Source organism: Arachis hypogaea, chromosome 10, assembly GCF_003086295.3.
Source record: "Arachis hypogaea cultivar Tifrunner chromosome 10, arahy.Tifrunner.gnm2.J5K5, whole genome shotgun sequence".
Lineage (NCBI taxonomy): Eukaryota > Viridiplantae > Streptophyta > Magnoliopsida > Fabales > Fabaceae > Arachis > Arachis hypogaea.
The window spans coordinates 4,018,980-4,036,823 of NC_092045.1; the positions used below are offsets into that span (position 1 = coordinate 4,018,980).

At 30.2% G+C, this 17,844-nt stretch overlaps 1 protein-coding gene across 1 annotated transcript; it reads right to left on the bottom strand.

Moving 5' to 3' along the window:
* Window positions 1-9,852: 9,852 nt before the first annotated feature.
* LOC112718128 (pathogenesis-related protein 1-like) lies at window positions 9,853-10,365 on the bottom strand. Its single transcript, XM_025770027.2, has one exon. It carries the CDS (start codon window positions 10,363-10,365, stop codon window positions 9,853-9,855), a length of 513 nt encoding a protein of 170 aa, XP_025625812.1.
* Window positions 10,366-17,844: the final 7,479 nt, after the last annotated feature.

The window sequence follows — 17,844 nt, forward strand, 5'->3', positions numbered from 1 at the left end:
AAAATTTCAGAAAGACTAGGAGCATGCAAGCAATTTAACGAGATTTGTGCTGACATGACACATATTGTGTGGGATTCTAGGTCTAAGAAAACATTTGAGAGCTCTTGGACTGATTTTATCAACAGATTCAGTTTGCATAATAATAATTGGTTAGCAGGTATTTTATATGAGTTTGATTATCTTATATCTACTGTTTAATTATTTATCATTTATTGGTTAGTAGGTGGGTCCCTATTTTTTTTAGCAACAGTTTTTGGGTAGGCATGAGTAGCACTCAAAGGAGTGAAAGCATGCACTCATTTATGAAAGGCTACCTAACCTCAAAGAGCAACTTGCAACAATTTCTAACACAATATGACCACTGTCTTGCAAATAAAGCTTAACAAGAATATGAATTGGATGCTGCTAGCTTCAATACCATTATACCTTATGCTACTGCCTCTAGTATTGAAAAACAGTTTCAAAAAGAAATATACTCATGCAAAGTTTAATGAGCTTCAAAAAGAGTTTAGAGCAAAGGCTAATCGCTTTTCAACAAAAGAGCATGAAGAGGGATATGTTGTTACTTACAAGGTTATAGAAGAGATTGAGAATGGTGATAAGATGTTTGATGTTACTTACAAGGTGTCGTTTGATTCTTCAACTTCAGATGTTTCTTACCAATGTCATCTTTTTGAGTCAAAGAGAATTTTATGCCGCCATACTCTTTCAGTCCTAGGTCTTAAAAGAGTGAAAAAATTGCCAAATAAATACATTCTTGATCGGTGGAAGAAAACTTTAAAGCACAAGCACAGTAGCATCAAGTGTAGCCATGATTCAAGTCGTTTAGAGCCGTAAAAAATTGTTATGATGAGATGTGCAAGCAATTTTACAATATTGATTAAGTAGTCACTGCATCCGAGGAGCTCACCGATACCGTACATCATATACTAGACTCAATTTGGGTTATGTTAGTGGAACTAAAGGCCTCTTCAATGGATAATGTAGATAATCAAAATTTGGATGAGGTAGACGAAAGTGCAAATGATTTAGAGATTCACAAACCCCGACAAATATCACGAAAAGGTTATAGGCATACGAAAAGGCTTCAATCTACTATAAAAAAAATTGTTAAATAAGAAAGGAAGAAGCATTGTAAAAGAGAGATTACAGGCATGTTCAGTATTTGATTAATTTTATTATTATTGCTAAAATGCTCTATTATCACTTTATTGATTGCTATTTTTTTTAGTCACTTGTGGAATTACCTTCAGAGTTAAACATTATCTCTAACCAACCATATGGCCTTGTATCCTTACCGAAGTCAATGCAACAAAGCCACCATTTGAAAGAATAATAGTTGAGCATTATCTTATTTAATTTTTATTAGTTATTATTAAAATAATTATATAATATTTAATATAATAAATATATAATTATGATTATTATATATATAAAATTATGAGTGTTATCTCAAATGGAATAATTTAGTATTATCGTTTTAAAAAAATAGAAGATATCATAAATAGATAGCTATTTTTACAAGTACTTTTTGATAATTTATTTTCGACTATCTACATGCTATATTGTTAATTAAAATATACTTGCCATTATCTTATCATAATTAAAATACTTTTTCATAAATTAAAGAATAAAAAAGTCTAGAAAACTAGCAACTTTATTAAATTCTAACCAACAGGTAACCAGCAAAAAAAGTGAGTAAAAAATTTTAACAATATCATGTTACCACAAGTTAAATGACTCTTCGATATATAGTATTAATAATTATATATATCATATGAACACATTTGATTGCGACACAATTTTTTGTTGTATACTTTATATCTGATCATAGTTATTATAGGTACCTTATATATTGGGCAAAATGCACAATTAAATCAAATGGAGGACCAAATTACACAATTCTATCAAATTGAAAAATATTACCAGAATATCCCAAAAGCACATTCTTATGTAATTCGAGTCAGTCCATTCGAATGAGACAAATCAACACTAATTCGAATTAGTCCTATTTGAATTAGTAGTGATGCTTGTAGTTCAAATTTGTCGAATTATGCTTGCATGTAATCATAGGGGAATTCGAATTAGGGTGATTCGAATTATGCATGCTAGGACGTCGCTAGTAATTCGAATCGATCTATTTCGAATTAATTTTGTACCATAGTAGATCGAATTAATTTACATCTATTTATATATGATCCAAGTGTATATAAAGAGTACAATAAAGAATATATTTAATAATATCCATAATGAATTCAATAAAGAGTACTATTTATTGTATTCATTATGGGTATTATTAAATGTACTCTTTATTGTACTCTTTATATACTTTTGGACCACATGCAAACATAATTCGAATTGTTCAAATTCGAATTACAAGCATCACTACTAATTCGAATAGGACTAATTAAATTAGTGTTGGTTTGTCTAATTCAAATGAGACTGATTCGAATTATATAAGAATGTGCTTCTGAAAGATTTAGCTAACGTTTTTCACTTTGGTAAAATAGTATAATTTGATCATCTATTTGATTTAATTGTACATTTTACCCTTTTATATATATATATATATATATATATATATATATATATATATATATATATATATATATTATGTCCTATTATAATTTATACATAATTTAATTAATTAAAATAAAAAATTTTAAGAATTTAATGGTTGATTGAACTTTGTTTGCTTCTTTTATTTAACTCTTAGGTTGATTACTTTAATCAAAATATATTTTTGTAAGTGATTAAATTTTTTCCGTAAAACAAATACAAAAATAGTGTAACAATTTAAGTAACAGTGATTCAAACATATTTCTCATATAAAGTAACGAAAACGTAAGTAGATTATATCCGGTTAATTTTTCTTTTTAAAAAAAGAGCTAGACGTATTTTGCGGCAGTTGGAAAAACCGCCGCTAATAACTTATTTAGTGCCACAATAATCTATTTTGCTGCAGTTATACCAAAATCGCCACAAAATGACAAACAATTGGCAACCCTCCTCTTATCTACCGCATCAACCTCCGCAATATTTTATTTGGCGGCAGTTTTTGGTAACCGCCGCCAAAAAACCGCCGCAATCTACCTTTTCTGTGTAGTGATAAGAAAACTTTTAAAAAGGAGATTGAAGACAAGCCAAAATTCTAATATAAGAACATGTTAACAATGTCAACTGACTATTAATCTGTCCTAATTATAGTTGTTAAAATTGGATCGGACTGATTAGTTTGACAAAAAAAATCAGTAAATCGAACTCTAAATTGATTTGGTCTAATATTTTGATCGTTTAAAGAAAAAAAATTGGTCAAAATTAATACAAACCAATCAAAACCGATACAAACCGACAACAATTAACAAAAGAAAACTCTTCTTAAGTTTAAACCTGAATCCTGTCGCATATGCAGTTTGGTTGTCATTAAGTCAAGTTGCTTTTTATTATATTTGTCTCCTTTTTTCTAATATATAATATGTAAATTAAATTATATTTTTAAAAATTATATTTACTAATTATAATTTAAATGATTCAATCAATAACTTACTAGTTAATTAATAAATTAATAAACTATTAATTTGACCGATTCGATTATCAGTTTAATTTTGATAACTATTATCCTAACTGAACAATTACTGACTAACCCCGACTGACTACCAACTGATATGCTCCAATGGAATGATCGAGCCTAATTGCCTTCAGCCGAAACAAAGGATAATTCATTCAAGTAGTCTTTCCATAAAATCCTTTCCTCATCGAGAAGGTATCACTGACTACTCTATCTTAAATGTCATGGTAGCTGCCATACCTACTATGAAAGATTAGGAATCCAGTCTTGCAAGTGAACTCAGATTAAAAATTGATATTTTCTTCAACCTCCGAGATCCATAGCCGTTGAAAACTACCATTGCTCTTTCCATAACTTTTTCTTCTATATGTGTCATCATTAATTAAGTGTATATCGAAATTAATTATTAATATAAAATATATGTTTTAATATAAAATATACATTAAAAATTAATTAATATTTGTCTCCATTATATACACAGACATAGATCAAGCTTGATTCAAATTTACTGTTTTTGCTTCTTTGTGAAATAATTAACTTATTTGTGTAGTGATGAAAACTTTTCAATGGATCTTGGAAGCAATAATTGTGATCGATCATAATACATATATAGAAGATGATGAATGCTTTAATATATGATTTGAGTAGTATTAATACATAATAGACTTTTTAATTAGTAAAAAATGGTTCAAGAAAAGGTACCCACTTTGTACATAAGGCAAAAAAGCCTTTGGAAAGCACAATCACAGCTTAAACTAAAATAATCATACAGAAAACTACAAGGTCAACAATTTTAGTAAAGAACACTTACATTAAAGTGTAGTGAAGGAAGCAATGAGTTTAATTTGGTCATTAATAAATGAATTTAGCTAATATGTATTTTAAGAATACATGATAATTTTATTTTTACTAAAAAAATTTAAATTTTTTTTATTTAAATAAATATAAAACAGATGTCGTATTGAAAATTAAAATTTTTTGTATTTTTTAATAAAAACTTTTTTAATTTATAATCTTAATATATGTCTTTAGAGTATAAGATAAATAAATCCTTAATGAATTACAAAAGGATTTTGACCTGGAAAATGGCTTGAAGGATAATCAAAACAAGTAATAAGGATGCCACCATAATTACGACACTGGATTCTAGCACAACCTAAAGAAGTAGCTGCACCCCATACAATTTGAGCATATAAAACACAATTATGGGTACCATCAATGCAAGAATTGAATTTATAGTCATAGTTTGTTTTTTGCGTCAGCCATCCATTCACAGCATCGACACCTGATGCAGATTCTTAAGTATATGCATTGTTTTGGCCATATTTATTACTGGTCACATCATAAACCCCCTTCTTGCAATCAAAAATATATTTTTTCACGAACTCATGAGCATGCGATGCAAGTTGTGGATCCCACTTCAGTGGCTTAACTCCAATTTCTACACGGGCATCGTTATGAGCTTTAAAATAGTTTTTTGGAGAGTTTTAAGCTATTAAGAACAATAGAACTATACTTATAAAACTTATTATTACTACCCAAATTTTTAAAAACTTTTCCATTATCCAACTTCTTTAAAAAAGTTCTTTGACGATTGCAAAAATTAAATATCAAAGTATTATGTATAAATATAAAATATGGTTGCAGTTAGATGTATCTAAATATATACATACATGTATATTAATTTATGAGAGGATTGATAAGCCAACAATAAGTAAAAGCAATAATAATAAGAAATTTTTTATTTAATTTATAATTTAAAATTAATTTCTTTATTTATTTTTTTATTTTTTATTCCTTTTTTTATTCTTGTTACTTCATTGAAATGAATGGCTAAAATTTTTTTTACGAAATTCAAAAATTGGACTCCGTAAAAAATATATAAAAATATATATAGTAATATAAAGTCAATCACTAGACCAATGAAATAATGATCAAGCCAAGAGCCTGTTCAAGTAATGCTAATGACAACCTTTGGTTGCGCTCTTTGATTGGGTCACTGATTTTATTTGAATATAATTAAATTCATAGTTCAATTATTTATTCATTGCTTTAATAATTAACACTATATTCATTTCACTTGTTACTGACTTCTTTATTGTATATATTTAACTTCAATAATAATTTGCATATAATACAATACACATTATTCAACTATTCAAGTACATCAAACGTCAATCCATTTTATTAATAAAAGTTAATTTTATACAAAATGCGTGGGTGGCTGCCAAGATACCTTCGCATAGCACATCAAACAAGTCATGGATTTATCTACTCTTTGTCTCTGTGTAACGATGCCTTTTAATGTTTTATTTTAAGATTAAAAATTCTTACCATTTCTTTTCAAGTATATTTGGAGCTTTGGAACATGCAAAATATTTGGATTTTTTTATTATATTTTTTTAGAATCAAATATAATCTAATTGCTATTGTAAAATAAAAATGCTAGGTATATATATAAAATTAGTAATTATGTATTATATATAAATATATATAATTTAATTTATTTTTAATATATATTTTATATTAGTGACTAATTTAATAAAATAGTCGATTATAATGTGTCTATTAGGTTCTTAATTAACCCGCAATAATAATCAATTTAAAAATGAAAATTATTATTTTTCTGTTAAAAAGCTTTTTCTATATAAAGCTAAAACATCAAATAACAAAACTGGAAGTAATTAGAATCAAATATACATACATCACGATGATGATGACGATAAATACTTTAATTTGATAGCCACATAATACGAACACATAAGGCAAAAGATCGGCCTTTGACAAACATAAACAACCATATTGCAAGGCCAACAACTCTAGTGACGAAAATTGCTAACTTCTATTTTAGAAAATATCTTTAAATTATTCGAAGGTTGACAAAAATTATTTAAATTTTATTATCGACAAAAATATTTTTAAATAATTTAAAAATGTAATAAAAAAGTCCAAAAATAAATATATATTTTCATAAAAAATTTTAAAGAATAAATTTTGATGCGATTTTTTGTAAACATGATTAGAAAAATATAATATTATTATTCTCAAAATTTGGTGACTTTTTTTTAAGTATATAATTTTTGTGATTTTTAAAAGTATTATTGGTTATCAACAAAAAAATTACGTAAAAAATATATTTAACGAAAAATTACCAAATTTAAGGATAATAATATCTCATTTTTCTAATCATACTTGTAAAAAATTGCATCAAAATTCAATCTCTAATATCTTTTGAGAAATATATATTTAATATTAGATAATCTTGTAAAAAAATCTAACATTAAATATGTATTTCCTAAAAAATATATTAGAGATTAAATTTTGATGTGATTTTTTTTAAAATATGATCAGAAAAATGAGATATTATTACTATTAAAATTTGGTAATTTTTTGCTAAGTATATATTTTTTTGCAATTTTTTAAAGATAGCTTTGGTTGTTAACAAAAATTACAAAAACATATATACTTAACGAAAAATTATCAAATTTTAAAGATAATAATATCTTATTTTTATAATTATATTTGAAAAAATTATATCAAAATTCAAGAATATTTAAATAATTTGAAAGCATTTTTGTCCGTATTTAAATAATTGAAGAGCATTTTTTTGTGATTAACCCAATTCATATATATTAGTGTATGACAGAATGTATGTTAACACGTTTTATTTTAATTGAGAGAAGTGATGTATGTTTGTACCAATTTAATTTTTTGTAAACTTTTTTTTGAGTTTTTTTATATAGTACAAATCGTTTATTTTCTCTCCTTTTGTATCAATTATCTTTAATATCAAAAGAATAAAAATTTCTTAGATCATTCAAAAAGTCTCATCACAATAGAAAGAGTTACATCCAAAATTTCAATGATCTATCGTTAATTTCTTTTGACGTTACCATCAAGAATCGCATGTCAAAGAAGTCTCAAAATGAAAAACACAAAATAAAAAACATACAAAACAAAAAACTAACGCTTGCATAATTATTATTCAACAAAATAAACTAATACACTTCATATTTAAATTTCAAACTCCTGAATTGGTACACTTTTTTTATTTCATGTCATCCACCTGTTTAGTTGCTTCTATTCGTGGTTTGCTTGTCCAGTTTAATATTAAAGCCAATAATTCAATTGCATTCATAAGTCTTTAATTATCTATCCACTTTTCCATCTGCTTGAATTCTCCAATACCAACCTTTTTCAAATCTTCCTCTGTTTGAAGTTATTGCTGTTCTTGAACCTCACCTCCACATTTTGTATGACTTGTTTTGCTACATATGTATTGTTCCTCAACATTCTTAATTAAGTCCCAACTTGTTGCTATCTTTCCATGCATCCATTCAACAATATTTTTATTATCAATTATAAACACTAATTCCTCTTCTTTTCTATTACCTTCTTCCAATAATATTTGTAATACTACTCCAAGGCTTTGTAAGATTGCATCTTCTTCCGTCTTTTCAGATATTACATCTCTCATTAATATCCTCTTAATTCATCTTTTGTATTTTTCAAATATCCTCCAACCATATATGCTCTTAAATTAGGCTCATATTCCACACATATCCACCACCACCACCACTCTCCTTCTATTCTCACCTCCTTGTCAACCACAACTATCTTGATTTTCTTTTTCTTTTTAATCACATTTCATTGTGTGTAAATTTGCTCCCAACTCTTAGCCACTACTAGTTCTTTATTCTGATGAATTTTTAAATTCCTACTCTTAGCCACTACTTGTTCTTACTAACATTATAAACTTCTTGTTGCATCTAGTTTCTGAACCATGCTCTACCATCATCTACGCCTACCCACAGCACCCTACACCAATTCAATGTATAAAAATACAAGTTTGGAAATCTCTCCTCAAAGAGTTTATTACCTACCGACACATCTTTTCACAATTTTATTTTACATCTATCTCCAACACACATCTTCCATCCCTCTTTGCTTAACTTTTCACGGCCCATTAGAACTGTTACAAATTTATTCTCCAACCGATCTATGTTCATTACAATTATAACAAGAGCTTACAATTTTTTTTTAGGAAAAGTATATGGAACCAACTAATAATCAACCAAGAATAGAACAACATAATTAATTATAATTAGTTTTATTAATTTATAATTTAATTTGTTTTTTAAATTATTGTTGACCACGTTCAAAACATGAGGGAAGATACGCTAGTGATAGGAGAAAATCACGGAATAGATGCTTTGATCATTTATTAGTTGGTTCCATATAATTAATTATGTTTTATTAATGCGTAACACATGAAACATAGAAATCATATCCAAAACCATCCAATTTACAAGAAAAAGAAACATCCGTGTGCCTATCAGTAGCAACATCCGGTTAAAGTCACCGGTGCCTCTAGTTTAGCAGTTGGCTGATTCTTGGCTTATATAGAGTTGGTTCCCTATCATTGTTGTTTTTCTTATAGTAGTTTATTTTCTTCTGCAAATTTCCATTACCATTTAAATAGCATTACTGCATTCCTCATTTCTAAGTCTCCCACCCCTAAACATCCATGTTTCTTTGGCTTCTTAATAATACTCTATTTTATCGTTGGCATGGCTTTCTTATCTCCTTTAAACCCCCAAAAAAATTGATTTGTATGGATATGATCTTCTTTGCAATTTGCTTCGGCATTTTAAAGAGGTCGAGAAAGTACATTAACAAACTATTTATTACGAACTTAATTATGTAAATCAAAAGAACAAAATGTACAAGAGAGATGTGTGCACACGAAACTTTTGTCTCCATTGTATATACAGACATGGATCAATAAGCTTGATTTGAACTTAATTACCATTTTCACTACTTTGTAAAATTTATTTTTTTTCTTTCTTTTTTGGTATAGTGAAAACTTTCCAGCAAAATTCGGAAGCAGTAATTTTGATCGATCATATATACACATATACGAGAAGACAAATACTTTAATATATGATTTAATTACTACTAATTACAAGACACTCTTTTAGATTTTTGTGATTTTTTGCATGTTTTTTTTAATTAATTAGTATGCTTAATTGTTTTTTTAAGGTTTAAGGAAGATCAAATTCTAAACTTTTAACTCATTCTGATTTCTTCAAAAAATTTAAACTAACAAAAGAAGACACAAATAATTATATTTCTATTAGTACATAAGACACAAAACTATTGAAAAGCACATCATAATTTAAACTAAAATAATCATAAAAAAAACTACAAGGCCAACAATCATTGTAAAATGTGCAAACTTATATTAAAGTTTAGAGAAAGATATAATGAGTTTAATTTGGTAATTAATGGATTACGTAGGGGCGTTCATCTGAAGTGTTGCCTTCAGGATCATATAAACAAGTAACAAGGGTGCCTCCATAATTGCGGCACTTGACTCTAGCGCAGCCAAGTCGAGTAGTTACACTCCAAACAACCTGAGCGTAACAATTGCAATTCATGGTACCATCAACACAAGAGTTGGATTTATAATCATAATTTGTTTTCTGCTTCACCCACACATCCACAGCAGCTACTCCTGAAAGGGATCCTGGATTATATGCATTGTTCTGCCCATATGTACCAGCAAAGTCCACGTCAAAAAGCCCTTTTTTGCAGTCTGCAATGTATTTCTTCACGTACTTGCGTGCGTGTGATTCAAGCTTCGGATCCCATTTTAGTGGTTTAACCCCAACTTCTACACGTGCATTATTATGAGCTTTAAGATAGTCTTTTGAAAAATTTTGAGCTAATAAAAACCACGGAACTACACTCACAAAATTTATTATCACTACCCAAAGTTTCAACATTCTTTCCATGCTCTAACTCTTTTTTTTCCGTTTGGTGATTGCAAAAATTAAAGGTGAGTAGCGTGTACACATATATATATTGATTTATGAGATGATTGAGAAGCCAACCGATATATGAAAAATTTTATTTAATCTATAGTGTATATTTATTTTATTTTTTTATTTATTCGTTATTATTTTTATTTCTTCTTTTATTCTTCTTACTTTATTAAAATGAATGGATGAAATTTTTCTATAAAATTAAAAAATTACTCCACAAAATATATTTTTAAGACAGATGTTTAATAATACCCGTGAGGTATTATTAGAGGATTGTGGAGGTAGAAATAAATAAAAGCATAGTTGTGAGAATTGAACTGGTGATCGAATCGGTCAAATCATTGGGTCACTGGTTATTGGTTTAACTGGTGGATTACTGGTTGAACCGATTGACTCGGTCTTATGTAAATAAAACACAAAACATAGTCAAAAGTTTAAAATTAAAATTTAAAATACATATTTTCACTAATATTTTAAAAATATCTAGTTATTCTAAAATAATATGAAACATGAACAATAAGTAATTTGTTAATTTTATTCTATCATAAATATTTTTATTTTATTTTTATATTAAAATAACTATTATTTTTTTAATTTTAATAATTTATTAATTAGTTTATATCTATTATACTATTATATACTACAAGTATTTATTAAAATATAATATTAATAGATATTATATAATTATAAAAAAATAAATGAGTTTATAATTATTATTAAATAAAAATATAATTAATTTAAAAATAAATAAATTTATAACTAAAATTAAAATAAATTAAATAAAAATAAATTATTTGTTAAATATATATATATATATATATATATTAATCTGCATATATAATAACAAGCTTAATAGCCTGATAGTTGTAAGTATCATTTTTTTTCTTGACTGGGGATTCGAACCTCTCTTCCACATTTTGGGAAAATACTGAAACTCAAACGGTTCGATCGAATCGATCTTATGGATTCGAACATTTCTTTCACATTTTGGAAAAATATTAAAACTCAAACGGTTTGGTCGAATCAATCTTACCGATTTAAACTGATTTACTCTAAATTTGACTAATTTGTACTGATTCATTATCTTATGCAGTCTAATCATTGGACTGGATCGATCTAGAATTTAATTTACCAATTTTATGATTGAATCGTTTAATCCAATCCAATTTTAATAAACAATAAATGAAAGTAATTATAATATAATGTTAAATATTAGACCAACGGAATTAATGATCGAGACAAGAGCCGATTGTACAAATAAAAATCACTGATGACCCTTGGTGGCACCTTTTTGTAATAATGTGATGAGGCATTTAATTTGCCTCTTCAATTTTCTATTATTTTAATAAGATTTAGTTATTCTATTAATTTTTATAATTTTATCAAATTTTTAATTAAATTTTAATTTTTTTAATTAGATATTTATATTATTTTTAATTTTATAAATATATTATTTTTATGTTAAAAATATTAAAATAAATAGAATATTTCTCTTAAAATACATATGGTCAAATATTTAATTAGATTTTTAATTATAAATACTTTTAATTTATGAAAACATATCCAGTTAATTTTAACATTTTTTATACTAAAAATGATCTAATTATAAAATTAAAAGTAATATAAAAAATTAATTAAAAAATATAAAAATTTAATTATAAATTTAATAAAATTATATAGATTAATTAAAAAAATAAAAAATATTTCCTTCACTGAAAAAAAAATGAATTTGAGTATACAACATTTGTTTTATTTATTTTTATGAAATAAATTTGTTTCTAAAAGATATTGGACGAGTTGTGTGTGTGTGTGTTTTTTTTCTTTTGGTCCGGGATGAGTGATGTTGTAGTAATAAAGGGAGAATGTTACAGACTTGCCCAACAAACAAAAGAATAGGGATAGTATTAGTTGGGCTTTTAAATAAAATGCTAGGCTTCAAATTTTTTATTTTAATTTTTCGTATACGTATCTCTAGTATGACGAGTTGATAATTGATCATTAATGAGATCTAAAAGAGAGATTCTACATGTTGAAGAAAAAATATAGGTGTAAAAGTGCATGGAAAGTGCATTGGGTTCCAATCTTAGCTAATTAGTTATGACTAGAAAGTTGATGTGGCTGAGGCATGTACAAAGTATTTGCCTCAAACTAAAGCCACACAGATTCGAATTCTAGCCGTAGTGGCTAAGTTAGTATGTATGAATAGGTGTGTGAGTGTGTTTATGTAACACCCTAATATTCAAATTCTTATATTCGAGTCATAAGTCAATAATATTATGGTGGTACGACTCTCATGTGGATTTTTAATATATAAATATAGGTAATTTCAGAAAGAGTATTAATCGAGAAGTCTGAAAAAAGTATAAATAAAATCGCGAAGATGTATCACTCTCGTTTCGACAACAAAAAGATAAACCGTGAAGCCGAAAGCGATATACGGGCAAGGCAAAAAGGAGATTAAGAGATAGATAACAGATAGATATATATAACATAAGTAAATAGCCACTAATCGCGATCCGCGAAGTTTAGGCCGGCTAAGGTACAGTACGAAAGTAGTTGACAACAGTATATCCTAATAAGGATCTTCGCTGTCTCTCGGACGACCCACAACTCACTTCTGAGCACCTGGACATGTATCTAAAAAATAAGAGATATATACAGAATGAGAACCCCGGGCCCATGGGTTCCCAGTACGGTAAAAGTGCCAAATAAATACAATGCACTGCAATAAAAACTCACTAAGCACCCTAAACTTCTTCAACAATTATCCATCATAGGTTCTCGCTAATCCATGAATAGGCAACTGTCATAAAGGAGTGCTAAAACTAATTCATGTTTCACATGTTTCCCAACTTGCTAACTCTTCCACGATTCAGACTCAGAATCATAAACAAAACCATCACCAGTTATTCTACCTCAGCAATTCTGTATCAATACATCATACCCTCATCTGGAGCTAGTGAAACCACATCACTGCGTCTACCCAGGGAGCTCAGATTATCTCATCAAGAACAGTCCTCAACATCCACCGACACCAGCATGAGGGGCCTCTCAGTTGTACAAACACAAGCAATACATGCAAGTAATACACAAATAAGGTACAAGTAGAACAAGTAGCACATAATCAGTTAACATAGCATATATGATGTAGAAATCCAAAACAAATAGGCAAACCCAAACAATTCAAACATATGCAAATGATGTATGCCTGCCCTATGACTGATGATATCATCTATCGGTTATATAGCCAACCCGACATGTCCTGGTAGCTAACCATTGGACAGAAACACCACTTGCGGAGCAAGTAGGCTTGAGCTACAACCCCCTTGCTACTATCCGCTCAACTCAGAGCCAGTGAAATAACCACTACTGCGGCTACTACCTAGGCGGGTGTTTAAAAGCTCAACCTGAAGCGAGTGGATTCACCACTACTGCTGCTACTACCTAGGTGTCACAATCTCTGACCTGGAGCAAGTGGGACAAACCACAACCCTTGCTATTGCCCAGGATCTCAGAATATACGTTCGTTCAATTTAAAAGCAATCCTCATTGTTATCAAATCTCAAACATTAACCTGAAGCAAGCGGGACGAACCACCACCCTTACTACTACCCAGGTATCAGAGCTACGTTCATTCAAAACTCCATAATTAAACTCATTTATCATAAACATTCTCATACCCGGAGCAAGTGGACAACGCAACCGCCTACTACCCGGGGTCACACATCACATTTCAACATTTTCTATTATTATCCATTTAACATTCATTCATTAATCATATATGTATTTATACTCAGCCATAATCAATAATGGCTTTGCCGTAACCCGGCAATAACTCAGCCATCCGGCTCATGGTTCAATCAAGAACCAGCCATTTATCAATAAATATAGCCCTTCGGCTCATGGCATACACGGTACTTCCACCATCATCCTCCATATCTCATATAATCATCTTTGATCATCATTGATCACAACATTTCCCCTTGCTTCATTCGTAAGTTACTACATCCCCTAGCTCCTTCCTCATTGCTAGGCATATCATAAAGATTTAATACATAAGGGGTGAGATCGAATGCTTAGAAGTATGAGATTTGGCTTTTAAAACTCAAAAATTAACTTTGGCATTAAAACAGAGCCACGCGTACGCGTCCCCTACGTGCACGCGTGGATGGCCACAAGGCTCATTGACGCGTATGCGTCATTCACGCAGACGCGTGGATTGAAAAATAGCCAAACGACGCGTACGCGTCAACCACGCATACGCGTATATGCACTTGCACCCCAGGCACAAAACTGGCACAACTCTCTAGAAAATGGCTGGGCAATTGGTGCAGCGCATCGACGCGGCCGCGCACACCACGCGCACGCGTGGATGGTGCCTTCTTGAAGAACGACGCGTACGCGCCAATTGCGCCTACGCGTGAAGGGTCATTTTACTAAAAATTTTCTAAGTTAAAAGCTGCAGAATTCACAGATTAAACCCCCAATCTTTCAACGGACATAACATCCTCGTTTTAAATCATTTTTCGCCTGTTTTTTGAACGGCATGGACATCTCGGATCTGATTTTATTTCTAAAGGAGTTTGGCATAAAACAGGGATCTGGAGTCCAAGTTATGTTCCGTCAAAGTATGCCCAAAAAACCATATTTTCATACAAAACCACAAAGTGCCATTTTTAAAACAAGCCATTTTCAACCCTTTTTAAAATCAACCAAAGCATGCCAATTTCAACCCTTTTGAAATCAATCAAAATATACCAAAATCAACATCAAGTCCCCTCAACTCATACATTAACACCTTCCCACAATTCACAAAACCGTCATATAACCATTGTTACCCATTTCAAACAAATGGCTAAATTACAAACACATTAACATGTCATACATCCTTCCTCACCCCAATTTCCAACAATACTATTCCCAATCAATCATCATTATGCATAATCAATATCATACTCACTATCACATGGTCTCACCCACAAATCAACCTTAATCATTCCTCAAGCATATATCACAACATACATATCTCTCATGCATCATCATACCATCAAGGCATCAATAATCATAAACACATATATGACCACATAATATATCTCAACCAAAACCAAACATACCTCATCTATATAATTTCATCCAAAATTACCAAATTCTACACTTCAACTCCTCAAACCTTATTATTCAATAAACAACTCAGTCATTCATATATTCATTATCTGAAATTCATCAAATCACTTGTGTCATCATACAATGCACACATCAACTTACCTTCTTTACCTCTTTCCGGCCTTTGGCCCAAAATTCACGGCCTCCGACCCAATTTCACAATTTAAATGCATAAACCACAAATCAATACTCATTACCCAATACATCAAATTCCTAATACACCAAGCATACAAGGCCACACAATTCTCAACCTAATCATTAATTCACATTACATACCAACTATGCATATTAGCACCAACCATTTACACAATCCAAACTTAATCCTAGGGACATCTAGCCTAAGAATTCTCATCACACCACATGGTACTTAAATGAAACTTAAACCATACCTCTTGTAGCCAAACCAATTGAGCATCTTCTATGGAAGTCTCCACCAACCCTTAGCTCTAAGCCTCACCAAAGCTCTACAAGCAACACCAACCTCCCAATTGTGCATCAAAATCACCAAATACACTAATATAACCAATTTCACATACATACATCAACATAGGGCTCATAAAAATGATAAATCACAAGGGTTTGAGCACTTCTTACCTCAGCCCATATGAAGTAGGAATAGAACCCACTTAGAATCCATGTTGGAGTATCCCTAAACACCCAAAATCATAAGATTTCAACACTAACTACCAGAAAACGTGTAATAGTGGAGAATTTCGAAAACTGGGCAGAGATGAATGAAATACTTACTACAAAACTTAGATAGAATTGTAGAGGATAAGAAGAGCGATGCGTGGCCACAAACGGCTCGTTAATCGGAGCTCCGTAGCTCAAGTTATGGTGGTTTGAAGATCAAAGAGAGTTAGGTTTTCTCTCTTCTCTTCTCTCTTCTCAATTTCAGCGCCCCAACCCTTCCTTTTAGGGTAAAATGAGCTAAAATACTCATAACTAATATTTACATATATTGGGTCCTGGGCCCACTTAGACCCGGTTCACTTATTTTTATCCGTTGGCCCAATTTTAGACCAAAACCTTTAAGATTAGCGCTCTAAATCGCACTTCAAATATTTCTACCTCCCCTAATTATAATTCCTCATTTCTTAATCTTATTTACTCATAATCAATTTTCTCAACTGCCGTACCAGACAGGTCTCAGCCGATACTGCCGTTCAAAATTTCCTTGCGCGCTTTTACGCAGAAAACTATGTTTTCCGACTCGAAAAAATTCACTGAATCCAAATATCATATTTAAATCATCAAATTTCAATTGCCAAATCTTCCAACCATAGTCACTCCTATTTAACTTATTATTTAATTAATTTCGGTTAGACCGGGTATTACATTCTACCCCCTAACAGAAATTTTCGCCCTCGAAAATTCCATCCATCACTGCGAGTACACGCACGTAGTGTGCCTTTATATCCAACGCATAACAATTCCAAGGTCTTTTTACTATGCGCGCTTCCGTTGCCACATTCTGATTTTTCTATCTCAGAGGGTCTTGGTCATTCATTCAACGCCGACCAACAGCCTCGTTCCTTACTTTTATCGTCTCATCAATAATATTGCCATCATCGTTAATCATAGCCATCATCCCACATCACTATAATCAATCAAAGCTCATCACCACACCTTAATCATACTTCATCACTATCCTCTCTCTCTGCTAAGCCAATTCCTCTAATCACAGTTCAACTCCAAGCATAACCTCCAAACTTACTTTCTTATTCTGAATCCCTCGAATTTCTATATGACTTGTTGTTGTAAAGTCTCTGACTCATCAATCAAAAACCCCTTTCATTTCTAGAAATCAAATGAGTTTGGAATAACAAGCTAACAAAATCATAAGAATCCGGCTTCCTTTAATAATCTATGAAAGCATTCGAAACACATCTCTTTTGTTAAAGTTATTCAAATCAAAGGTCCTTCTCGAAACTATAACCAAAACTCTTTCAAATTCTTGGGAAAAAATTGACAGCACCTCTCCTAAAAACTGGAGTTTACCACCCGTCACGGGTTCCCTCAAACCAATCTCAGTACCACATCAGCATTTCAATTTAATGGTTTTCACATTCGTCTTTCAAAACCAATCATTATAAATCTTAATCTAAATCCAAGGTCACTATGATCAAACATCATAGTACTCATCTCTCAAACACGACAACTTGCACTCTCTCATCGTCTAAATCCAATTACGCATCAATGATAATTTCCTCATCCGCTTTAGAACCATCAAAGCTCACATCCGCAATTAATTCCAACTATTTGGGGATCATTACTTGCAGTAAC

What these genes read in the sequence shown, in the direction of transcription:
- LOC112718128 (XM_025770027.2), bottom strand. Translation starts at nt 10,365, where the DNA reads ATGGAAAGAATGTTGAAACTTTGGGTAGTGATAATAAATTTTGTGAGT.